Here is a 26,733-nt window from a genome sequence, read left to right on the forward strand (position 1 = left end):
TAGGGTGGATTTGGCTTACTTAATAATTGTTCGAGAGTGTTAGGAGTAGATACAAGGGGCACAGTGGTCAGGGATGTTGCCATCATAGATAATATGTAATACATAGGTATGTGAGTAGGTAGGATTGAAGGACTAGTTAATACACCTAATGCGAGGAGTATGCCTAAGGGGACTGTGTTCAGCAAGGTGGAGTGCATAGTGCCTCAAGATCAGGCATGACCCATTGTACCCGTATAGTAGAGTGATAATTGCTCTGAACTGCACTGAGTAGGTCAACACAGAAGGTTAAAGAAGCATAGGCTGGTATAGATCTACATAGTAGGCTAGTCAGGTATAGACATGCATAGGCAGATGTAATTCAACACTGTGGGCTAGTTGGACATGTGCCTTTGTAGTGCAGTGTAGTGTGCTGGTGTAGTGCAGTGTAGTTTGGTGCTATGCAAACACTGAAGGGACATGTACAACCTCCTGATAACCAAATTCATGCGTAAAGTCGGAGGCTCATTTGCCTTCTCCAAATTCTTTTCCATGATCATTCACAGTAGATATCTGGACCTTCAATGTTACGCTGCACTGTAAAGTATTGTACTAGAGTAATGCTGAAAATGTTGTAACAAAATGTTGTGCTGCATTACAACACCCCACTTCATCCATCTCTCATGAACAAAGTCTTCCCAAAGGTAACCCAATGTTGCACTTTCTTTTTCTCTGGAAAAGGCACAAGCAGCCAAATGCAATTTGAAAGATGATCCTGGTTAACACAATCAATAAACTGATAAGCGGATGATAACCAACCAAAAACCAGAAGGTAGTCCGAAACCCCTGTAATGTCTTTCATCAGAACACTCATTGCAAGCTTCACCAAGATGCAGAGCAACTGCTGGAGGGAGGTTTGAAACGAGGAAATGTGTGACAGTGCCAGCAATTATACAGAGTAACCACTTTTCTGACCTTAAGCTCAACAATAACCCAGCCATTGTCCCTTACGGGACTTCGCTCTCTCTCTGCCCTAAGTCAGATGCAGTGCAATGTTCTTTGCTAACATGAAGAAAGCTATGTAAAGACAAATGCTAGGCTAGGCATGAATTGCTAACACATACTTACCTGGAGATGTGTGTCTGTTATCCTCTGTTGAAGTATTTGAAGGCATTTGGTGAAGTCTGTAAAATCTTGATCTGGAGTTTCAATCAGCTCGCACCTCTAAGCACCACAGAGGGGGAAAAAGTTACAATGCTGCAATGAGTCACTGATGTATGTATGGGCGCTTTATTTTAAACAATAGATGTGTCCTTCAAATATTGTTCATTGGCAAGCCATTAGTAAAAGTGCAGAATCTGAAAATTACATCAATGTGTGTTGTGGACAAATCAGTGTTGAATCCTTTTTATAAACATATGCCATATTGTACAATATGGATTCTTTTTCTACTTGTCGCCCGCTTCCCACAAGCATATTATTGTGCACCTATGTCCAGACACAAAATGGGTAATAATCCTCCCAAAGCTTCTTAGCGGGGTTAGTATAGCCTTTGTCTCTGAGGTAGTCTATGAAGGGCTATGCCTCCTCATAATAGGGCACTCTTCTCTAGCTTGTGCCCCAGGTTTTACGCCAGTTGGTTTTCTGGCTCCCATATATGGGTCTCTTGAATATGTGGCCTGTTGGTGTGCGTTAGCCTTCTGAACAGCATCTTTGAGGAGCAGCTCATGTAAATGAAGGGCTACCTTTTGTAGATACGGGGTGGAAAGTCTATAAACTGTTCTAAAACCACCAACATCTCCTAGGCCTCTTTGTATATTTCTGTTTAAAACATTTATTAAGTAGACCTTTCACCCAATAATACATCTGTGGGGGGAGTCTCACCTTGTCGTAGTGAAGGCGCTCACTCCCCACTTCACCAATGAAACTCAGAATAAAGGACACATCCCAGTAGAGAATGAGACCAAGAGATTGGTTTTGAGAGTCATCTAAGATTTATGTAAGATTCAGCACCCAGATAACTCTGCTGCCTTGAGAGCGCTCTGGTAAACAATACATTTTAAAGGGTTACAGAGTCATCAGTGACGATTTCTATACAGTCTACAGGTTACATTTTCATTGGTTAGGGAAGGGGTGCGCGTATAGTTCTGTAAGGGCCGGCTCCACAAGATTGGCTGATGACTTGGTGGGAGGTTGGACATCACGTGGTTCACCTGGGCCGGTCCGTGCAAGGTGAAGGTTGGTTGGGTCAGGTCCAGAGAGGCGGCTGGTTCTGGCTAACTAATCTACACACTTATTCTAGACATACAGTAAATAATGATCATTACAACACCTTTTAAGCTTTATTAGAGGCCTATAAATCGTACTCCTATGTTTGCATTACCTCACTTTGGGTCACTGGAGAGGTGAAGGGTGTGGGGGTCTTGCCCCTCAGATAACCTGTTGGGGGGGGATTGATAGGAGTCAGGTCTGGCACATCAGAGCGGGAGGGGGTGGAGTGACATGTTAGTTTAGGAAAGAATATACTGTGACAGGAGTCTGGCTTTATTGAGGGCACTCTATGGTGGTCAGCAAGGAAAGGTCACACTTCTGTTACATCAAAAGAATAGCTTTAGATGAGCACAAGGTAGAGCAAGCAGTAATTTTCCAACAGTGGGGGTGCGAGGGGGAGGAGCAGGTTTGTTGAGATGGGTGAGCCACAAGCCATGGTTCGGTCCGGTCACACACACAGGGCAGTGATCTCAGAGGAAGAGTGAAAAGAATACATTGTTTGTTTGTAACATCTTGTTTCACAGCATCTGTGATAAAGGGACTTAGAAGGCACAGATGCGGGGGGAAAACAGTGGGGGCTTGCTGTGTGTGTGGCGCTGCTTAGGGGAGAGGATACTTTGCAGTACCAGAATGCCGCCTAGTCCAAAGATGGAGTCGAGGGTACACAAAATGGAGTCCAGGTGTGTCTTGCAATAGCCCCACCTCTGCTTATGCCAGGGCCTTGTCCTCTATGGCCGCAGAAGGGCAAGGAAGACGTCCCTCCAATAGTGCAAGAGCAAGTGGTCCCTTTCGCGTAGAATGTATGAGGGGGCTAAATCGACCCGCTCCATCCTTACATTTCCCCCTTTCGTTACAACTAAAGTAACAAACTATTGTTTAGTATTATTAGCATTCCTGTAGTGCTCTGCCTCTAACACTGCCTCGTCCCAGGCCAGTGTCCATTTTATTAGCATCCATGCTCTGCATACACCCTGTAAACTTTGACCCCCTTCTAGCAATATTCATCAGGGGTGCACGTCATGTATATTCCTCCATCCCCATCCAGATCTACCCACACTTCCTTATACCATTCTAATTCCCGGGGTTCCTTGATTGTGGTGTAATACAAGTTGTCCACCCTGTCCCCCAGATAATGATACACTGCAGTCATACGGTATTTAGGGCTGCCAAATTCCCCCGTCTGCATTTGTGCATCGTTCATAGTTTGTGCTTTTGCCGGTTTACCCACTGTCACCATCATCATTGCAGAACTAGGCATTGATTTTGCAGAACATCATACCCCTACCTGGCACACACAAAAAATCAGTAACAGAAAAAAGATGAGTGGAACAAAAAAGTTCATCAAAGTTCCGAACCAGGAATGTATCCAATCAAAAATGTTGTTGAACCAGTTGCTGGGTTGGATCCCCCCTTCTTTCTTCATTCTTTCACCCAGGTTGTGCACTGCAGATATCACATGTGATAGGGTCCCATTGTCAGTGTTCGCAGAAGATACTTTACATGTGATTGTCTCTTCGTGCCATTTGTTTTCCGTGAACATTGTCCCTTTGATGATAAAAAAATGGCTCTTTCACACATATTGCTCCTTGAGGTCTGCTTGCGTGTGCTTTCTCGTTCTGCAACATTTGTATTGTTACTGTGTGTGCCTGGAAGGTACTCCAAATTCTACAGAGGGCTAGATGAACAAGACATTGGGCATCCGACAAAGGCGTTTCTTGGGGTATGAGAACTTTGGGCGTGCCAGAGGCATGGGGTATCAAAAAGCAAAAATAGCAACTCTCATTTGTTGCCTGTTTAGCCGTGACACTCATATCTGAATACCATTTATTGGATTGGTCAGGGTGGCGCGGGTCTTCTATTTCATCTAATGCAGGGACATGGTATGCATCAAACCCCTTTCTTTCCATCCCCCTTTCCCATCTCGTATTCCCCCCTAGACCATTATGCATCTTTTTCACCTTTTGATATCATACAGGAAAAATGTCTATCCATGTTTCATTGTTTTGTTCACTACCGCTCTGCGCTTTGCCAAGACTGTGAGACTGGGTACATTTGTGTGGTTGGGACATAGGGCTTAAAGTGCATATTATCGCCATCTGAGGTAGGTTCTTCAGTTGTCTGCATATATACATATGGTGATCCCATAACATCAAACATAGGAGAGTCAACATTATACTCATTGGATACATTATCAACATCAACCCATAGCAGCATATGTAGAAATAGGGGTTTTGACAGTTCAGTTATTGTGCAGAGTGGCAAGGTTAGCATTTAAGGAGGCATTGTGGGCCCATATTACTTTGAACCCGTTCCAAATGAGGCTTGACCCTTCTTATATTAGTTGTACCCCGCCCCCCCCCCTCTTTTATATGACCCAAGGGTTATAGTGAAAATGTCGACTGCAAAAATGTCCAAAAAAAATTTAAAAAAAACATTTTTAATGGGGGGTTCCCCCACCACCGTTTATTTTTACTACCTAAACCCAAAAAAACATACATATTTTTAAAAAAAAACATTGCGATTTTTTTTCGACATTTTTTTCAAAATTTTTGCATTCGACTTTTTTGGGCGATTTTATAACTGGATACCATCACCCAATATAAAAGTGAGGCTTTTATATTGGGTGATGGTCTAGGGTATAAGATAGTATTAACGTGTGCTTCCTTTGGTACTAGCAAACAGGATAGGGTTTGGTGCAGGGCATGTTATGAATTCAGGGTCATGGTCATTACCAGTAATTAGGACATGGTAGGATAGTCTAGGGTTTTTTCCTGGTCTTACCCCTTCCCTATCCAACCTAGGCGTTTCCTTACCCTCTATCCGGTTTCCCTAACATCCCCGTCCCTATCCACAACCTCTCCCCAACTCCTCTTCCCCCACTGGCTGCCACGTGGTGACCTGTTTGCTATCTATCAGGTACCTGTGCCAACCAAGGTGGGAGGGTCGAATTCATTCGGCTTCTGTGGTTCGGGGGAGAGTGTCGACTTCTCTTCCCCATTAATGTGAGACCTTGACAGTATGTCTGGCATGTCGTGCACTCTATTATCAATTTTGTTAAGTGTTCTTGCAGATTGGGGACAAACCAGACCTCTTGAATATTTGATGCTATGTGTTGTTTTGTTATGTCCGTGAGAAAGTGAAGCTGTTGGAATGCTACTTGAAATAGCTCTATCGGCATTACCACTTTTCCTGTTATTTCCTGACAACAGAGGTCGTCTGTGGGTGACTGTTTGCACCCTTGCTCTGTCCACATTTCCTGCTCATCTGTTGGGGCGCGTTTCTGCAACTCTATTATTTGACTCATGGGCATGGTACTGTACCCTTCTTCTTTGTCATTTTGTGTGTTGGTTTTTACTACACATTCGACTGCTTGGGGAATGTCAAAGTATGCAGCTTCTTTTGCAGCAGCGTCCGCTGCTGCGTTTCCGAGTGAGATAGCATCAGTGTTATTTTTGTGGGCCTGGCACTTCACTAAAACCACTACTGATGGCTCTGCTAATGCTTCAATTTGATCATTCAACAATTGTGCATGTTGTACAGGAGAGCCATCCGTTCTCCCGAATCCTCTTCATCGCCATCGTGACAAGCCGGAATGACTCGTCGTTGTTACATATGCCGAGTCAGAGTACATTGTCACTATGCATCCTTTGGCTGTGTGCAATACTTCAGTTAAAGCTATACGTTCTGCTGCTTGTGCTGAAAAGTATGAGGGAAGACGTTTTTGCACTATCACTTCATATTCGTCCCCTTCTATTCTCACCACCGCTGCCCCTGCGTGTTTTTCTCCTGTCTCACAGTCAATGGATGCTGATCTGTCAACGAAGTACATCTCACCTCCTTCTAGGGCATTTTCGGTGGCTTTGGGTAGGTCGTCACCTTCCTCTTCATACGTGGCACAGTTGTGCACTTGCATGTCTTCTACTGTGCTTCTAATGAGTCTGCTCTACATTGCTCTTCACTTTTACTGCAAATTAGGAGGTTGTCTACGTATTGAATTATTGTGCTTTTTACATCAATGTTGCCAAGGTCTTCGTGTTGAATTCTGTTAAATATACTGGGACTTTCGCAATAACCTTGGGGTAAGGAACAAGTTACTTACCTGTAATGGTTGTTCTACAGCATGGGTCTGGCATGGATTCACATGCTCATGAACATTCCCCGTTGTCAGGCTGGGAATCCTCGGTAAAGAAAAAATCAGTTTCAGTTTTGTTTCTGAACTGTCTTTCTCCTAGTAACCAATCACTGGTCTCTGGGTCACACTGCTCCCAGACAATGACTGCCCTCTACCTAAGCCCCTCCTCAGGCAGCCATCTTCAGATCTGGTAGCACGTAAAGTGGCAGTACGACAAAGAGAAGAGCCGCAGAGGGGTAGGCGGGAGGGTTCACATATGAATTCATGCCAGACCTATGCTGGAGAACAACAGTTACAGGTCACTAACTTGTTCCTTCTCCAGCATGGGGTCTGGCATGGATTCACATGCTCATGAATAAAATAATACATAGCAGTATACACATGCACAACCACGGGAGGTGGCAAGGCTCAACATTAAGCATTTCAACAACTCAACATTAAGTATCTCTCACCTCCCCACCAGGCTCACCTTCAAGCGAACAGGTTGGGCAGCACGGCTTGGCCGACTGTGGACTCCTCCCTGGAATCCCGGTCGATGCAGTAGAATTCCATGAAGGTGTGCATTGACCTCCACGTAGAAGCCCTGCAGATGTCTAGCAGGGGCACACCAGACGGGAACGCCGTAGTTGCAGCGATCCCCCTGGTCGAGCGGGTTCTCGGGCGGCCAGGCAACGGTCTGTTTGGCAATCGATGACAGTGCGTGATGCAGCCGGAGAGCCACCTGGAGACGGACGCCTTGGAGAGGGCCTTCCCTTGGTTCACAGGTCCAAAATTCACAAACAGCTGTGATGTCTTCAGAAAACTCTTTGTGCGGTCCATGTAGAACTTCAGCGCTCTAGCCACATGAGTGCAAAGTCCTCTCAGCCGGCAACAAAGGCGACGGAAAGAAAACAGGTAACACCAAGGGCTCGTTGAGATGGAAGTCCGACGGCACCTTGGGCATGAAGGAGGGGTGCATCCTCAGCACGACCCTTGTTGCGTGGAATGTCAAGTATGGGGGCTTACAGGAGAGTCCCTGGACTGTTAGGTTTCCAAATCTACCTCGGGGGGAGATGGGGTGGATCACTATGTCCCCCCTGCTCTTGTATCTCAGGGCGATTGCGCACTGTGTTACTGCTAAGTTACTATGCTATGGAGACACACAAACATAAACTATTACCATAACCATAAGAATAGACACAAAATGAAATAAAATGCACAATGGACACAAAATGAAAACACACAAGTCAGTTTCAATTATAACAATAGAATACATTTATTCATGCACAACAAGGCATGATGCAAACACTGCTATAATGCAAATCTCAAATTTGCACCTTTTATGCTCTTAGTGCAAATCTACAAGGCAATGCAATAACTATAAGCCTTACAGGCTTCTAATGCAAGCTGTCGTATAGCAACTTATCCAGTGTATTCATACATATGGCAAGTGTCAGCATTCAGCATTCCTCTCCACACTTCACTCTCTCTCTCAATCCCTGTCGGATTACCCATCTATCATGTCAGCCAAAGCTCTGTGTGAGTGTCTGTCCTAATTCCCCATGCACGTGTCTTATTCAGATCGATACTCCCCTCTTGCCATGTGCAAGCTTCCCACTCTGCAACCAGCCAGTCAGTCAGGGCATCTCCTCTCAGTGGTCTGGTCTTTCTGCCAAATCAATCTCATCAGCTTTCATCAGAATGCTTCCCTTCTCAGAATCATCCAAACGTCTCTCTCCAAGTCATCTAAAAACTCCCAGCTCAGAGAGCAGCTCCATCCACATCTCCATCTAAAACTAAAAACTCCAATCTCCCTCAGATCTGGTTATACTATTCAATGACGTACATACATCCCTATGGTTACACTCGTTCTCTCTCTGTCATCATTTCTAAATACGAACAGTGCCTAAAAGTCTGTGATGCATGTCTTGTACTTGTTCAATTACTGCGTGTTCTTGTCATTGTGACATTTGTACATCATATCTTGTACCATGCTATCAGTGCTTCTGTTACCATACCATCCATCTATCTCCATATTCCATATTCCTCCATTGAAATCCCTCTATCCTTTGCACGTCTCTGTCTGCAAAGCTCCCTGCTCTCTGCTGCCTGCCCCCACCTTTTCTGTCTGAGAACACCAGCCAGGGCCTGATAAGCCAGCCCTTCTCCGCTTCTGTACTCAGACAAGAGTCATACATATGTGTCTCTGAACAAGCAAACTGTTTACGCATTCCAATCTTTCACAGTGTACCATACCAACTTTGCAGTGCTGCAGCGCTTCTCTTCTGTCTCATTCAGGATGGCTTCAAAACCATAGGCCTCATGCTTTCTATTCTCGAACGTAGTGCCTAAGGCCCTCATTCATACCAAGCATTATACTCAAAGTTCAAGTGCACACTCATGCGTGTCTCTCTGCAATGCATACATAATACATATGTCTAAACAAGTCTTCTACATGTGTCTACATGTCTCTACAAATATAACATGTGTCTCTACATGGCACTAGCAAGGCACTTCAAATATAACAGGCCTCATTCTATAGCAATAGCAAGTACAAATGCATACAAAAGTGACAGAATAATGTGAATAGTCTAATATCTCTACTAATCAGAATAATGGATATCTAAATCCCTAAATGGGCAATGATTCTGTAACAATGGCTAATGATTCTCTAATGATAACAAACCAGGCTTCTCCATACAATATGGTTTTCACAGGATCTCTCCCACTCTTTGTGCGGAGGTGATGGCCACCAGAAACGCTGTCTTCCACGATAGGAATTTCAGGGGTGCTGAATGTAGAGGCTCGAAAGGAGGACCTGTGAGCCTAGTCGGCACCACATTGAGCTCCCACGTCGGGGCGAAGCCTTCACCGGTGGGAACGAGCGGAAAACTCCTTTCATGAATTCCTTCACCAGGCGATGCGACCACAGTGACGATCACCCCGGAGTTCTGGTGTAGCGTGAGAGAGCTGCCTGATGGATCTTGAAAGAAGCATGCGACAGCCCCGCCCTGGCCAGCGACAGCAGGTACGGCAGCACTTGAGGGGCCGTAATCCGTAGAGGGTTTATCTTCTGTGCATGGCACCAGACGGTGAACCTCTTCCATTTATGTCCGTAGCACTTAAGAATCAAAGAAGCCCTGGCCTTGTCAAGTACCTCCTTGCAGTCCGCCGGGATCTCTTATCCTCTTGGCAACGACGACGATGACCTCCGGCCTTGCTGCAGCCTCTGTAGGCCTCCCGGGACGAAGAACGGGCCGCTTGCCGGTAGGAAGAAGAGCTGCCACCGAATCCTTTGGAGCCACCCTGGGACTTGCCTCCGGAGGACCGAAAGGAGGACCGAAAGGACGGCCGTCGTTGCGGGCCGTTTCGGTGTCTTCCTTGATGGCCTGCAGTGACTCGTCCACTGCCTTGCCGAACAAGTTGTCCCCGTCGAAGGGCATGTCCAGTACCCTCGCATGTACGTCCTGACAGAAGTCGCTGGCCTTGAACCAACCACGCCGGCGAAGGCAAACGCTGTTACCCATCTGATGGAAGCCAGTGTCGGCGATGCCCGTGGCCACCGTGATGGCATGGTCTGATGCCACCTTCTTGCAAGATTTCAAGGGCCTCCGCCCTCTTGTCGTCTGGAAGGAAGTCCAGGAGGGGGGCGATTTTAAACCACAGCTCCCTATCGTAGCGGGCCATGATAGCGAGACCGTTGGTCGCCTTAATGATTGTCACCGACGACGAGATGACTCGACGTCCCATGGCATCCAGGTTCTTCCTCTCGCCGTCCGGTGGGGAAGTAGAAGTCAATGTCGTCGACCCAGCCAATTTCTTCCTGGCCACCATGGAGACTACTGAGTCCGGGGATGGCTGCACTCTGAGGCACATCGGTGCAGAGTCCGGTACCCGGTCTCTCTTCGCCGGGGGCCGAGGATGGGTTCTTCAGAAGGGACAGTCCCTCGTCCCAGATGTCATCCAACAGCGGGACCGAGAGCACGGTCTTCCTCTTGGCCTCTCATCTCTGATAAAGGAATCCCTCCTTCTTCTGCTCCTCGGGGCACAGCTGAAAAAGCACTGAGGCCCTAGCGATCATGGTGTGAAAAGAGCCAATTTCGTCCGGCGGGTAAGCCTGTGGTGGGGGCGACGGGAGATCCGTTCCGTCATCGCCGCCGTCGTCCGTACTTCTCAGCCAGGGGCTTCACGGGGATCTTTTCGATGGGCAGGAAAGACGATTCCCTCCGGGCGGGCAGGGAAACTCTTGGCTTGGAGGTCGTGTCCACTGGGGCCGCATCCGCAGTCTTCGCCAGGGACACTGCCACTCCCTCAATCAAAGCCTTAGCCTGGTGAACCTGGGCCTTCACGACCGTAGGCGTGTCTGAGGCCTTCACCGGGGGGAGGGTCTACGCCTCGTTCCCCATTGGCTTTCTCCGTCGGATTTGACTGGGCCTGCTCTCTATGCTTACCCGGGTTGTCCGATTTCCTTTTCGTGGAGCCGGAGCGTTGGCTCGTAGTTGACTCCGTCGGGGATGCTTTGCCCGGCCTGCAGCCATGGACCTGACCCAACGGCGCTCCCGGTGCCCGCGGACTTGCAGTGCTTTGCCTTTTGTTGGGCCCCTGTCGCCGGAGCGCCCTCAAAGGTTGCAGAACGCACAGGCCACCTCCATGTGCGATTTGTCAGAGTGTAAGCAGTTAAGGCACCGGGAGTGCCCATCCTCATTGAAAACATTCTGTAGTCCACATCCTGGGCAGATCCTGAACAGAGGCGTTGAGTCTCCTTTGTCTTCCGCCTGTCCACGTGGGGTAGGCCTCAAAGATCTTCTGGAAACCTTCAAGAAGTGAAATTCGATTAAAAATCGCCCTTGAGGGGTGTAGAAGTTTCCAAAAATGGATCCCCGTTAATTGGATGATGAATCCGTGGAGCTTGAGGCTCAATTGACCAAAAAAATAAGAGTAAACTCTTTAAAAAAATGCAATACGCAATGAAAGCTTGAGAGCTAAGCACGAGGACTCCCAACACTTGAACTTGCAGTAAAAATCTAAACATGGCTGCCTGAGAAGCTTAGGTAGAGGGCAGTCATTGGCTGGGGGCAGTATGACCCAGATACCAGTGATTGGTTACTAGGAGAAAGACAGTTCAGAAACAAAACTAAAACTGATTTTTTTCTTTACCGAGGATTCCCAGCCTGACAATGGGGAATATTCATGAGCATGTGAATCCATGCCAGACCCCATGCTGGAGAATCTGCAATGCTCGTATCTTTTTCCCCCTAGAGTGAATATTGTTAGGTATTGGCAACTGGGGTCGAGTGTTACTGAGAAAAAGGCATTTTTCAGATTGACAACTGTGAAGCACGTGGCTTCTTTTGGGACACTGCACACAATGGATGTGCGGTTTGGCACTAAGGGTATCTCCTTCTGTATGACGTCATTAAGTGGGCGGATATCCTGGATCATCCTCCAAGCCCCACCCTTTGCCTTTTTTATAGGCTAAATCGCAGTGTTGCATGGTGAATTTGATGGCACAATAATGCCCTGTTGTAATAATGCGTTTATTGTTTCCTTTATTCCTTCCTCTGCCTCTCCAGATAGTGGGTACTGTTTTACTCTGGGTGGTATTGCACCAGGTTTCAGTTTCATTTTAATGGACGTTACTTCTTGTAAGAGCCCTACGTCATGGGGTCCTGTTGTCCATAAATTTGGTAATACTTGTTTCATGTCTTCATCAAAAATCGAAGGTGGTGCACTGACACTGGCCATGAGGAGGTTATTTATCTCTTTGTGTTGAATCATTATGTCACAGGGTACACAAAATTCCATTATTATCTCCCCATCAGTGTCATTATCAGTGAAAAGCTCTTTGTCAGTAAGATCACGTAGCGCTATGTTTGGGTCTATACACAACACTGTTCTCCACTCCCATCCATGCGTGTCCAGTCCTACTGCCACAATACGTTTAGCTGATACTTGCACCCCCTGTAGGTCAATTGATAGGATGGTACCGGGCACAATTTCCGGGCTTACAACGGGGCGAAAAACGAAATTAAATGGGACTCTGCATTCCTTTTGCGTTATATCAGGCACCACTCTAGAACCTGTATCCCATAAATGAACATGTCAATATCCGTGGGCACCCCTCGCACTGCTACTTCATTTGTCATGGTACTGATCATTACCATTGCTCTTATTGGGCATACCCCTGGGGTGGAGCACACTACTCCTCGTTCTGTAAATAAATTGGTCATGTTAAGCTTACTGAGGAGATCTCTCCCCAGCAAATTTATGGGCAAATATACGTGGTACAACAGGGGTGCCTGGTCATGACCACTGTGAGGGGGCACCCGTTGTGCACAAGCAGGCTCCCACCAGAACCCTGAGGGCCTTAATACCACTGCAAAAGGGCTCCTGGAGCCAGTCCTGGCGCCTTTGGCACCAGGCTCATTTGAGTCCTGGTGCCTTTAGCACCAGGCTAATTTGTAGGAAGGAAGGGCTGTTCACACTAGGTCCCATTTACGTACATGGGCCTTTAAATCCAACATGGAAGCACCCACACAGTCTAGTTTTAAGAACCAAGCCATGCCGTCTAGTGTTTTGGGTGTGGCAGGCCTGGAACTACTTTCCCTGGTACTACTTTACCTGGGCTATATAAACCACACCTTGACTGCAGAACACACTTTGTGTTATTCTGCAACTCTGCAGCGTGACGCTCACCGTGTCCAGCTCCTGGTCTTCAGCATTTATTTATTTATTTATTTGCATTTAGAAAGTGCACAAAACTGCCCTGGGGCATCGTGGCGCTGTTACAGCAGACTTAGTCTTGAACACAAACATAGGAATATGTTTACAGATGAAAACCGAGTTACAGAGTACGTTTCACATTGGTAATAAACATTGAGCTTAGAGGTTATGCTATGCTGTGGTTACAATGCAAGCTTGAATGTGCATGTGGAGGACTTTAGCGGAATAGGAGGGTTTTGAGGTTTTTACGGAAAGTGTGGTATGATTTTTCGTTCCTTACTGAGGTAGGTAAGGAGTTCCAGTTTTTAGGTGCGAGGTGTTGGAAGCTGGTTCCTCCCGCCCTGGATCTTTGAAACGTGGGGACATCAATCATGTTGGTGCGGTGAGCTCTGGTGGGTCTGATGGAGGCTTTCGGTGTGATTCTTTCTGCGAGATAGGGTGGGGCATCCAGGGAGAGGCATCTATGGGTGATGGTCATGGCTTTGAAAAGTATGCGTTCCTTCACAGGTAGCCAGTGAGCATATTTCCTTGCTTGCGAGATGTGTTCTCTTTTTGGAATGGACAGCGCTGCCCGGAGCGCGTTGTTTTGCGTGATTTGGAGTTTTTTTAGGTTGTGGGCGGAGGTGCCTAGGAACGGGGCATTACAGTAGTCTAGTTTTGTACCTATAGTGGCTCTGGCGATGGACAGGCAGTTTTTAGTGGAGAGAAAAGGCTTGACAGCATTTATCACCTTGGTGGTGAGTGCTGAGGAAGAGGCTATGGCGTTGACCTGGCGAGACATAGATAGTGAGGCATCTAGGTGAACACCTAAGGTTTTAACAGTCTTGGAGACTGTGATGGTGGAGTTGTCGATGTTGAAGGATTTGTATTGGGGGGGGAGTTTGTTGAGAATTTCATTGGTCCCTACTATGAGGATTTCGGTTTTGTCCCCGTTTAAGCAGAGGCCGTTGGCCGCCATCCAAGTTTGGATGGCTGTGTAGATTTTGGTTAATGCTGTCGCATCTTCTTCGTAGGTCCCAGTTAGCGGGAGTAGTACCTGCGTATCGTCTGCGTAGTTGGTGTATGCTATGTTACGAGAGTCGAGGTCATTGAAGAGAGGAAGGGTGAATATATTGTAGAGAGTGGGGGCGGTGCAGGAACCTTGGGGGACGCCGCAGTGGATGGTAGTAGGGGTTGCCGAGGCAGTGTCTGAGAAGACTTTCATGAGTCTGCCATTTAGGAATGAGGCCACCCATGCAATGGCTTCCGGGGAGAAGTGTGCTTCATTTTTTAGGTGCATGCCTAGGATATCGTGGTTGACAAGGTCAAAGTGCAAGAACAAGCTTATTCTGTCTTACCTGAGAAAACACCATCCAGCACTCAGCATCTCAATGGGCAGCAATCTGTGGAAACCGAGAGAAGAAGAAACATCACTCACCTGTGAGTACTAGCTTAAGGACTTCCGGCGAACTGCTACCACAGCTGCTGTTCGAACATTGCGACCTGCAATAATGAGAAAGGGAAAACAATATTAGAACGCACGTTTCCAAAACATCAAATTCCATCAGTCTTACCAGAATCCCATCGCGCTATGCCACGCTTCATCCGGAGCACCACAGCAACATCTGCAAAGGAAAAGAGACATATTCAGGTTCGCTTTCAATATTAAACAACCACACAGAGCTGTACTTACCCTAACGGATTCCGGGGGCCTGTTTTTCATCACGCTCTCATCCACTCGCAGCACCACAGCGGACTGTGAGGAGAAGAAGAAGAAAACACAGGTTAGCTTTAAAAGACTATAAAGGTGCTGCGCTTCGCGCTTTCTCTTACCTAGAAAACTTGCCTCTCCATCCGGCACGCCAGCATCAAGACCTTCACACCTGAAAAGAAGGAGATAAAAACATTAACAAATTCCCACCATAAACAGAACAAAGACTTACAATTATCGAACCTACCTGCCTACCAGCAGATTCAGGGTCACAGCAGGTCTGGGCCCAAGGAAGGCATACTGCACCAGTGAAGCAACTCGGGCAGCTCGCCAACAAATGTCAAGCGCCCCTGCACAAGAAACGCAGAACGGATAGCTCACCCTACAAATAACTAAGATTCATTATTCAGCACTGGGCAACTACGCTTCCAGGGTTCCAGATCTCAGAGCCTTCCAGACGCCCCCGGGGATATCAGGTGAGCGTAACATGCCTCCACCATTTTTCCTCCCAACGTTATGTCCAAATCTTTTGTGTAGGAAACCTTCAAAATTGCCCCAGAAAATCCCTGCATTTCCAAATTTTGGCCTGAGAGAGGAAACCGGCCATCCATAAGGCACAATTTATCCACTCCTGAGTCCACCAGGAAGATGAACTACTTGTTTCCTATCTCCGCCCCCACCAGCAGTGATTCCTCTTCTGGACTTAAGGTAGTTGATAGGACTGGACACGCAAATACTCTCTGTGGGATGTCCTAATCTGGGTATGTATTGGTTCCTGGGACATAAAAAACGCTTTCTGCAATCACTGTTGTTCCACGCAACGGAGCAGGTGCGTCATTGGCAGTAGTAGCGAAAATATTTGGGTGGGCGTTCCCCATAGTGTTTTGGCAAGCTACTTATGGTTGCATGCCCTGCTGTGGTGCTTGTGGTCTCTGTTGAATTGGTGGTGTTCCTTGTTGATAGTTATTATAATATTGTTCTTGTTGCCCATGTCCACCAATTGGTAAGCCATACGGGCTGCCCGGATGAGGTTGAACAAATTGTTGCTCATTTCCAGGGGATGGGGGCCCTTGATAATATCCCATAGATCGGGCGCGGCACTCCCTTGAAAAATGTCCCCATCTACCACAATTCCAACATGACCCATGGCCCCCTCCTCGACCCCCTTGCCCTCCAAAACCCTGAGCCCCTTGTCCTCCGAACTCACCTCCCTGTCCGCTGTACCCACCTCGTAATCTTGTAGGCCTTCCCTGCCATTGGGGGCCATCGCATTGCTCCTCGCCAGCCCATTGTTCCTACCCGTTTGCAGACCAGATTGCTGCCATCCTTGCCAGTGAACCTCCTGACCCCTCCTCCCCGTCTCCCTATCTCTCAGTGGGCAGGGCTGCTGTTACTGCAGCGACCTTCACCAGTTTATTTTGTACAAGCTTGGCCTCATCTGCCAACCTCCTCTGTGCAATTTCTTTTTCTCTTTCTTTGATCCTCCTACAATGGTGCACTATAATGCTCTGAATTTCAGGCCAGCCTTTGGCTTCTATCCCGGCAATTTTATCTATGGTTTTTTGTACCTCCTTTGGGAGGCCTCTTTTGATGATAAAGTAGAAAAGGAGGTTGATTGGTCCCAAGCCGTGCCGTCTCCGATCTCCAGAGGTTCTGCACCCGAACAATGTACTGCGCTGCCTCTTCCTCGTCCCCCATGGTGAATTGCATTACCAAATGTAAATCAGGGTGTCAGGGAAGGTCCTCCGCAGTGCATCCCACACCTGGGCCCTTACGTTGTTAAATGCCGACCCATCATGGTGGTCATAATTTGTTGTTACTCCCAGGAAACCCGCCTTAACCCACACCCACACCCCTTTTTTCCCCGCCCCTCCTGAGAGTGGGGGCATGGACTTTAGTAAATTATTCTTGTCCATCTGTGCCCATGATATGTAATGGGGTCTCCCTGCTCCCTTGTGGATGAGGGCATTTGCAATTTTATTTTGCTTCCTTTCTTACTTCCCAGCCTCACTTTTTGGGTTCACTCATATGTGTATTGTGCATCAAAAATATAAGTTAAAAATACTTCTGCTTAGCTTATAACACCTCACTGAACACCATGCAATGTCACAATTTGAAAACTTTTTCACTTACACCTTCTCGATTCCACGTAAGTAAAAATAGACTTTAACCTCATTCAATATAGGACAAATTCACATGAGAATGCATTACTTACCGTAAAAGCATTTCTGATGGTTGTATCTGCTTAGATTCACATGCTGTGCATAGGTCCGACATCCAGTGGTCACTGCGGAGTATTGCATTTTGTTTTTCGTAGTCGAAAAGGGGACGTCGACAAGGCGTGTCTGAAACACTATCCCTATAGTGACGTGCGTTGTACCCACAATCCCTCACGCGTCGAGGTCCCTCTGTTTGTATTTTTTCTGCCCTGAGGGAGCCTTCTAGACGTGAGTGAGTACAGAAAAGAGAGAGAGAGAGATATATATATAAAGGAAGTCTATGTTCCTTCCATCCGAGCGGGGAGGAAGGGTGGGCGCATGTGAATCTAAGCAGATACAACCATCAGAAATGCTTTTACGGTAAGTAATGCATTCTCTTCTGATGTTTGTTAATCTGCTTAGAATCACATGCTGTGCATAGACTAGCGAGCAGTACCCGGAGTTGGCGGTGGGTTATGAGAAGGAACAGTAGAGAAAAGGTGTCGTAATACTGCCTGTCCCACCTGGGAGTCAGATCTAGAGTGTGTATCTAGACAGTAGTGTTTTGTAAAGGTGTGCACAGAACTCCAGGTAGCCGCTTTGCAGATGGACTCAAGGGGAACATTTGCAATGAATACTATGGATGCCCCCGTGCCTCGAGTAGAGTGTGCTCTTGGCTTAAAGGGCAGTTCTCTCTTAGCAAGAGTATAGCAGAGAGTGATGCATTGAACAATCCATCTAGAAATAGTGGATTTTGAAACCGCATCTCCTTCTCTTCCTGCTGCCACCGAGACGAAGAACTGATTAGTCTTCCTCAATGGTTTGGTTCTTTCCATGTAGAACATGACCGCCCTGCGTACATCAAGTGTGTGCAGAGTCCTTTCTCCCAAATTGGAAGGATTTTGAAAGAACGTTGGTAGTTCTATAGATTGGTTTACGTGGAATTTAGAAATAAATTTTGGAGCAAACCTAGGGTGAGTGCGTAGAACCACTTTATCTCTGTGAACTGTAACGAAGGGGTCTAGAATAGAAAGAGCCTGAAGTTCACTTACTCTCCTGATGGAGGTGATAGCTATTAAAAAAGCAGTCTTAAGAGTGAGGTGTTTAAGAGATGCTTTGTGCATGGGTTCGAATGGAGAGCCCATGAGTCTTGTAAGTACCACATTAAGGTCCCATCCGGGAGCTGGGTCAGCTATCGGGGGGTGTATTCTTTTTACTCCCTCCATGAAGGCCTTTATAACAGGGAACTTCCACCACGACACTTTGAGTTGGGAAGTGGTGTATGCAGAAAGTGCCGCTAGGTGGACTTTAATGGAGTTGAATACTAGACCTGAATCCAAAAGGTGGGTTAGGTATAGTACCACATGTGTGGGAGAGCAGTCAATAGGGTTGATGCCTTTACTCCTGCACCAGAGGACAAATCTTTTCCACTTGCTAGAATAGCAGTGGCGAGTGTTCGGTTTTCTGGCTTCCCTGAGGATGTCCATGCATCTTTGCGGGAGTTGTAGATGTCCGAACTCTATGATCTCAGGAGCCAAGCTGCTAAATTCATGTTCTGGGGGCATGGGTGCAGGGTCCTGCCCTTGTCCTGAGACAGCATGTTGTACGGGCAGGGGAGTTTTACTGGGGGAGATAGAGACATCTCCATCAAGTGAGCGAACCATGGTTGTCGTGCCCACATAGGGGCCACTAGTATCATGGTCACTTGTTCCTGGTGCATCTTGTGCACCACCTTGTTGAGAAGGGGAGTCGGGGGAAAAGCGTAAACAAATTTCCCTGACCATTGCATCGACAGACCGTTCCCCTTGGATTGGTTCTGGGGGTACCTGGAGGCGTAACTTAGGCATTGAGAGTTCTCCAGGGTTGCGAACAGGTCTATCTCTGGGAAACCCCATTGTGTGAAGACGTCGAAGACGATGTCTTCGTGCAGGCGCCATTCGTACTCTTCGGGCAGGGGGAAATCTCTGCTGAGTCTGTCTGCCAGCAGATTGAGTTCCCCGGGTACATGTAGTGATAGTAGGAACATGTCCCGTTTGAGAGCCCACTTCCATATATTTTGGGCCAGTTTGGATAGGCCTGGAGAGTGGGTGCCCCCCTGCTTGTTGATGTAGTACATGGCTGTAGTGCTGTCCGTGAGGACCATTACAGTCTTGCCTTGTAGGTGTTCTTGGATGGCTTTTTTTGCCTTGAATACCGCCAGTAGCTCCAGTAGATTGATGTGTTTGGATGCTACGTTCGGAGTCCACACTCCGTGAGCAGTCGGATGGGATAGGTGAGCCCCCCATCCTGTAAGGGATGCGTCTGTGGTTAGAGTGGCTTCCGCCGCGGGTGTGGCAAAGGGTTTTCCTTTTTCCATGTTTCCCTTTGTCCACCACTGTAGCGAGAGAACCAAGGCCTGCGAGACCACCACTAGATCCTCCCATAGTCCGCTGGCCACTGGCTGTTGAGCCACTCTTGCATTGGGCGCAGGCGCGCGTGAGGTACCAAATAAATACACGACGCCATCATTCCTAGCAAGCGCATTGCTTTGCGTACCGTCACCTCTTGGCCGTTTACATATTGGGGGATCTGAAACAGCATGTTTTGGACCCTCTCTTTGGAGGGGAAGACGAGGCCGTCCCTTGTTTGAATTAGAGCCCCTAGGAATTGTTTGATTTGACTGGGGTTTAAACTGGACTTCTTTTCGTTGATGGAGAAGCCTAGCTGGAACAAAAGGTCTACCGTCTTCTGGGTATTTGCGAAACATGTTTCGTAAGAATCCCCTGTTATGAGCCAGTCGTCGAGGTAAGGGTAAACTGGGATGGACAACCTGCGCAGGTGGGCCGCTGCCACTGCCAGCACCTTCGTGAATACCCTTGGTGCTGATGCTATACCGAAGGGTAGCACTTTGAACTGGTAGTGTTTGCCCTCTATCATGAACCTTAGGTATTTTCTGTGCGCTGGCAACATTGAAATATGAAAGTATGCATCTTTCATGTCCAATGTTGTCATGTAATCTCCCTGGGAAAGCAGTGGGATCACTTCCTGTAAGGTTACCATACGAAACTTTTGGGGTTTGATAAATCTGTTTGCTGGGCGCAGATCTAATACAGGGCGCATGGTTAGATCCTTTTTGGGTACAAGGAAGTACACTGAATAAATACCTTCCGTTACCTGAGATAGAGGCACGACCTCTATGGCTCCTTTTTCCAGAAGTTGTTGTACTTCTTGCAGAAGGATGGCAAGATGTTCCGGCGTTATGCGACGTCCCCTCGGGGGTCTGTAGGATGGGGAACTGTTGAATTCGATACAGTAACCGTGGGCTACGGTGGAAAGTACCCAACGGTCTGACGTTATCTCCTCCCATGCAGGAAGAAAGGATGTTATCCGGCCCCCGACCGGTGTTGCATGGGAGGGGACGCGAATGTTCGCGTCACTTGGAGTTGTTGGGGGCTTGGGAGCCTCTGGGGGTGGATCCCCGACCCCTCCCTTTGCCCCGGCGTTGGCCTCTTTGGCTGTACTGCCCACTATTGGTTTGGTAATTGGTGGCAGGGTATTGCTGATGTTGACTTTGTTGTTGGTGTTGGCCACGAAAAAAGCGTTTGTTGCCATAGCCGCGCCTGGTAGTGGGCTTAGAGATTTGGTCAAGAGTCTTGATAGTGTCGAACTCTTTTTTAGCCATCTCTAGGGCTTCATCTACCGCTTTTCCGAAGAGGTTAGCGTCCTCGACAGGTTTATTTATCAAAGACGCCTGTGTCTCTGGTTTAAAGCCTGAGTTGCGCAGCCATACATGGCGCTTTAGGAGTATTCCTTGTACCAGGGAACGTCCTGCTGTTTCTGCCGCGTCCAGAGAGTTTTTAACAATGCTCTGGTTCACTTGGGTTCCTTCGCCAATAGTTGACAGTAGGCGCGTACATAAAGGCTCCGGTGCTTCCTCGGCGTCTTTTCGCAGTTTGGCCCACTGCGCGTCTGCGTAGCTTGCAAGCAAGGAATTGTTGTTGGCAATTCTTGCTGAGAAGGCAGCCGAGGAAGTAACTCTTTTTGCAAGGGCATATAGCCTCTTGCCCTCCTTGTCAGGGGGTGCCTCACTGGTGGAAAGTGGTACCCCTGCCCTCTTTCTAGTATTAGATACCACTAGGGAATCCGGAATGGAATGTCCCCTAATGTAGAGGGGGTCTGAGGGTGAAGGAGTGAAAAGTTTTTCAATCCGTGGATTGACCCCTCTGATCATTGCGGGAGTGGACAGCGAAGGTATGATCCTTCTCTTCACTGAAGCGAGGAGGGGAATGGTCTGGCTGACCGGGGGTTTTTCTTTAATCACTCTTTCTACAAAGTCCAATTCTGGAGAGAGTTCCCTGGTGTCGAGTTCGAAATGCGCTGCTGCTCTGCGCAACAGTGCATTGAAAGTGGGCTGATCGTCAATTGGAGACGTGTTCCTAACTGGAGAATTGTCCGGAGGAGTTAGGTTTAGGACATCAGTGTCGGAATACACTGATGGTGATTGCCAGGGGTGTGAAGGTCCCTCTTCTGGGTTAACCCCGAAGCCTTCTTCTATAATGTCTGTTCTGTCTTCCAGACATTCCTCCTGGTTCTGTCCTTCATTGTCCATGAAATCATCTTCTTCCTCGAAGTATTGTTCCTCCCCAGTGAGGTCATATACATCTTGGAAGTCTGAGGCTGTGTCCTGCTGGGGATCGACTAGCCTCGGATTTTTGGCCCTGGGGTCCTCCTGAGGCCCTTCTCTAGTCCTCTTGTGAGTTTGAGAGGCCTGGGTGCTCATGAACCTTTCCATCCTCTCCATACAGAGGTGGAGTCTTTCCATTGTTTCATGGGGTACCCCAGAGCGGTCTGGCGGGGGAAACATAGGGTTATCTAACTCGAAATGGCTCGACCTCTCCCAAAGCGTCGAGGAAAGTGTCCCGTCGCCCTCCGAAAAACCTTCAGGTGTGTCGGGTGACTCCCTGACTGAAGGGGGTAGTCCCTGCTTTCCTTCGGGCTTTTTCGGCGTATCCTTTAACTTATGCGTAACGCTCGACGTAATCTTCGGCGTACGCTTTTGGGCGTCGGCTACAGCGATCCTCGCTAAGCTATCGGCGACTCGCTTGTCGGCGACTTGTTTGTCGGCGGAAGCTTGAGTTTTCGACGCTATGGGTATCGAACGCTCTACGGCGGTCTGCGCTTTCTGTTGATGCGCACCGGCCGATGGTTTGGTGGCAGCGCCCTTGTTTGCCGAAAGCCCAGTCGCAGGTCGCGGCTGCGGTTGCGAGAGGGGCTTCGAACCCGAACGGTCCGAGGAGGCCGCCGGTGGAACCTGCGTCTCCTTGGGCGCCGAAGCTCTTTTCGACTTCGTCGAAGAAGAGCCGTGGGTTGTGTGTTTATGTGGATCTTTGTGTGCGTCTGTGTCGCCGGGGTGTTCATCCCCATAAGCAGGGCGTGAGCCGAGCCCGTCGGGGCCGGGGACAGACGAGGAAGCGCGTAAGCGCTCCTTAGAGGGGGTTTCGACTTCCGTAGCGGAGGTCGTGTTATCGCGTTCCTCGTCACTGTCGGTGGTAGCAGCGGCGGGTGAACCTTCGGCCTTCGACATCGCGTAGGCCGCCCACCTTTTAACCCTTCGGTCTTTTAGAGTTTTAGGCTTAAGAAGCCGACAAGCCGCGCACCCTTCCTCCTTGTGATCGAGGGGCAAGCAGCGGTTACACCGTGAGTGCTTGTCCTTCCAAGTGAATTTGCCTTTACAAAGTGGGCAAAACCTAAACGGTGTCCTCTCCATAGCCGAGGCAATAAATTGCGATAAACACCCCAAGGGAAAGGAAGGGGAAAGGGAAAGGCATTCTCAGAAAGACCCAGAGATGTCCCACGACCCCACTCTCCCTACTGTATATGGCCAGCGAGACCAGGCCACGTGTTCGGCAGCGCCGAAGATTTCCTCCGCTCGACCCTCCGTCGACGATTTTTCTCGGCGGAGAACAGCTACAACTGCGTCGAGGGAGTGTGTATAAATTTTATGAGAAGAAACGACCAAAGGTCGAGGGTTGCAATGGTATCTCAAGGAGCTCCGCGTGAAGGCGACCAGAAGCTGGGCGGAAAAAAACAATCTGAGGGACCTCGACGCGTGAGGGATTGTGGGTACAACGCACGTCACTATAGGGATAGTGTTTCAGACACGCCTTGTCGACGTCCCCTTTTCGACTACGAAAAACAAAATGCAATACTCCGCAGTGACCACTGGATGTCGGACCTATGCACAGCATGTGATTCTAAGCAGATTAACAAACATCAGAAATATTTTTACTGACACAATTGACTTAAACAACAGTTAACATATAACATAGACTTGCTCAGTTCTAGCTACACCCCACCCTGCCCTAATTCACACTATCATATTCTTCTCCCCCACTCACTCTCCGTGCCCCCCTTCCCTGAGCCCCTTCGGGCTGACCTCTAAAAGAGTTATGCTCACAAGAAAAAGAATTAGCTAATATCTCCAGAGTCTATTCACTACACAAGACTCCTACGTTTTTTCTATTGTATCTCCACTTATTTCCTGCACTGTTCGAGACAATGCTACGCTGCGCCGCCGTCCACCCCCTTTCGGAGCTAGGTTCCCGTACTCTTCCCGCATTCTGTTACTTCTATATTCACAACCTAATGGCCATATAAAGGAAAGAGATGAAAAAAGCCTACCAGTTACGCTCACACAAGCCCTAGGCCCTAAATCTGACTCCCTACTATTCTCTCAACGTTACCCTTACACCCGTTACCTTCTTTTTAAATTTCCCTCCCTTGAGATTCTCGCAACCAATAGTCACATGTCCGGAGTGATCCGCGAGCCTCTGTTCACGGTCTATCCACAATTGGGGGCGCACCTCAACCAAGCCGTGATCCGCCCTAACGAACAGTCGGGTATTTGCAATGGCCGGGACCCTTGGAACCTCTCTTTGTGCGCGCGCTGGTCTGCCGCAGGAGGCGATGGTTTTGCGTGAAGACGCTCACTCCCCACTTCACCAATAAAACTCAGAATAAAGGACACATCCCAGTAGGGAATGAGACCAAGAGATTGGTTTGAGAAATTGGCCGATGACTCGGTGGGAGGTTGGACTTCACGTGGTTCAGATGGGCCAGTCCGTGCGAGGTGAAGGTTAGTTCAGGTCCAGAGAGGCGGCTGGTTCTGGCTAACTAATCTACACACTTATTCTAGACATACAGTAAATAATGATAATTACTACACCTTTTAAGTTTTATCAGAGGCCTATAAATTGTACATGTATGTTTGCATTACCTTACTTTGGGTCACTGGTGAGGTGAAGGGTGTGGGGGTCTTTCCCCTCAGGTAACCTTTTGGGGGCAGATTTGATAGCTGTCAGGTCTGGCACATCAGAGCAGGAGGGGATGGAGTGACATGTTAGTTTAGGACAGAATATACTGTGACAGGAGTCTGGCTTTATTGAGGGCACTCTAGGGTGGTCAGCAAGGAAGGGTCACACTTCTGTTACATCAAATGAATAGCTTTAGAGGGGCACAAGGTTGAGCAAGCAGTAATTTTCCAACAGTGGGGGTGAGAGGGGCAGGAGCAGGTTTGTTGAGATGGATGAGCAACAAGTCACGGTTCGGCCCGGTCACACATAGGCCAGTGATCTCAGAGGAAGAGTGAAAAGAATACATGGTTTGTTTGCAACATCTTGTCTCAGAGCATCTGTGAGAAAGAGTCTTAGGAGGCACAGACGTGGGAGGAAAAAGGTGGGGGCTGTCATTTCTCGCTGTGTGCGCGGCGCTGCTGAGGGGAGGGGAGAGGAGACTTCGCAGTACCAGAATGTGGCCTAGTCCAAAAATGGCGTCAAGGGTACACAAAATGGAGGCCAAGTGTGTCATGCAATAGCCCCACCTCTGCTTATGCCAGAGCCTTGTCCCCTATGGCCGCAGAAGGGAAATGAAGGCGTCCCTCCACTAGCAAGAGCAAGTGGTTCCCTTTCACATAGAATGTATGTGGGGGCTAAACCGACCCCCTCCATCCTTACAGTAGTCAAAGATGTTGGAGGCATACTATGCAATGTTTTCTGTCCTGATCCAGTTAGTAAACATGCACAGCCAACGTCCACAAGGGAGGGCAACCTACCAACTACGAGAGTGATATGGTGATGTAAGGGTCACGTGGCCGGTGACCTCGGGAGCAGTGACATCACTGAGTATTTAGGGTACACACAGTGTGTCACATGTCAAGTAGCTGCCACTGCGCAGAACACCACAAGCGCAAAAGAACTAGGGACAAGGTAGGGGTTGTAGCAATTATATATGGGTAGAAAGAAAGCGGCAGAAATTGAGTTTTGCTCGATATATATAGATTTTGTGTTGATAGGTAGAGGAGTAAGCATTTTTATGTAAACAATAGGGCGGCCATGTTTTTGTAGGCCTGTGGTAGAGATGAATTTTCAGCCAGCTATATTAAAGGCTGCAAGCTTTATAATAGCTGTGTTTGAATTTTACAGTGAGCAGAATTCTAGAGTAGCAAAGACCAGGATGGCAGCAGATGCCACACAGTATCCAATTAATTGTTGCGAGGGGAGTTCTTTCTCATGGTAATGGAAGCACACTCCAAACTGGAGCATTCCCAGCCGATGATGTGAAGGTCACAGTGCCATGGACGTGCAGACACAGACAAGATTACTAGGGTAAAAACAAATTAAATACAGTAAATTAGAATCCAGCAATGGTGCCGTGTACGTTTTTCAAGCAGTTGGCAGCGTGCCGTGAGATGGGAGGTAGTGTGGCCGAACAGGTACAGGAGGGCACAGGGGGTGAGGGGCAAAGGGACACACTCAGACAGGCGAGACTGTGTGTGCCGCAATGTTCTTCACCTAGCCTATGTCCGTGAGGCTCCTCATTGGTCAGGCTCGGTGGGATGTTTTCACTCGTGCTGTCTTCAACTACAACCAATGAGAATGTAGTGTTTTTGTTGGTCATGTAAGGGAGGCATGGTATCACGAGTATGACAGTGACACAAAAGGTACAATTAGTAAAAACTTTATTGAAGTTTTAATGGTGTTGGAGAAACTCTACTTTGCCCTATAGCTAAGATGGGAGTAGCCTAGTTGAGTCAGTCAAATAAAAAATGGCCTATACTAACAAAACCTAATGCCTGCCCTATATCTTGTACAAAAAGTGGGAAAAGGAGAATATGTATGCAAAAGGGGTGGCCAGCGACGATGTGAGGGGGACGCCTCTCTCCGGAGCTCCCCAGACGATCCGTCAAATAGGTAGTATCTGTGCACCCAGAAGAACGCTAAAACTTAGATATTGCTCAGGTGAAGACAGTGAAAAGCAGAGAAGCCTTTCTGAGCCTCCAAACAGGAGAGAAGAAGGTCGCCGAACAGAGGAAAGTGCAGCAAGAGCTCCCGGCCAGAAAAAATTGTTTATTGGTAGATTTTGCATGCACAATGACATTGAGCATCTACACGTAGTTCAACTAGTACACTGAAAACAGGCAGTGTAAATAAACAAAATACCCAGTGCTTGTCCACTTGAGGATTGTGTGCTTTTGTCCTCAGTTCCAGCTGCATGGCATGTCTTGTTTGGATCAGATTAGCAACATATCATTAGCCTTTGGATGGGCGGGGGGCTTGAATCAGTGTGTAAATAATGTAATTTATATGTATCCAACAATACCAATGAAGGGTGTTCATGGTGGCCTGTCATCCAAGGGGAAAGAGACAGGGTTGACAAGTGCTCTCCATGCTTCAGAATTAACTGTGCCGTCGCCCCCATGCTTTTCTATTGACTCTCCCCATACTGTG

The 26,733-nt window shown here is 48.0% G+C and overlaps 1 protein-coding gene across 8 annotated transcripts in view; it reads right to left on the reverse strand.

Moving 5' to 3' along the window:
- Positions 1 to 26,733, reverse strand: part of TPK1 (thiamin pyrophosphokinase 1) — a 2,318,051-nt gene that overhangs the window by 1,022,201 nt on the left and 1,269,117 nt on the right. For all 8 annotated transcript variants that reach the window (XM_069648300.1, XM_069648302.1, XM_069648305.1 and 5 more), the window contains one exon: positions 1,105 to 1,200. In XM_069648300.1, the coding sequence (XP_069504401.1) occupies positions 1,105 to 1,200 (96 nt within the window). The remainder of the gene's footprint in view (positions 1 to 1,104; positions 1,201 to 26,733) is intronic.

This window comes from Ambystoma mexicanum, chromosome 2q, assembly GCF_040938575.1.
Source record: "Ambystoma mexicanum isolate Mex_15411 chromosome 2q, UKY_AmexF1_1, whole genome shotgun sequence".
NCBI lineage: Eukaryota > Metazoa > Chordata > Amphibia > Caudata > Ambystomatidae > Ambystoma > Ambystoma mexicanum.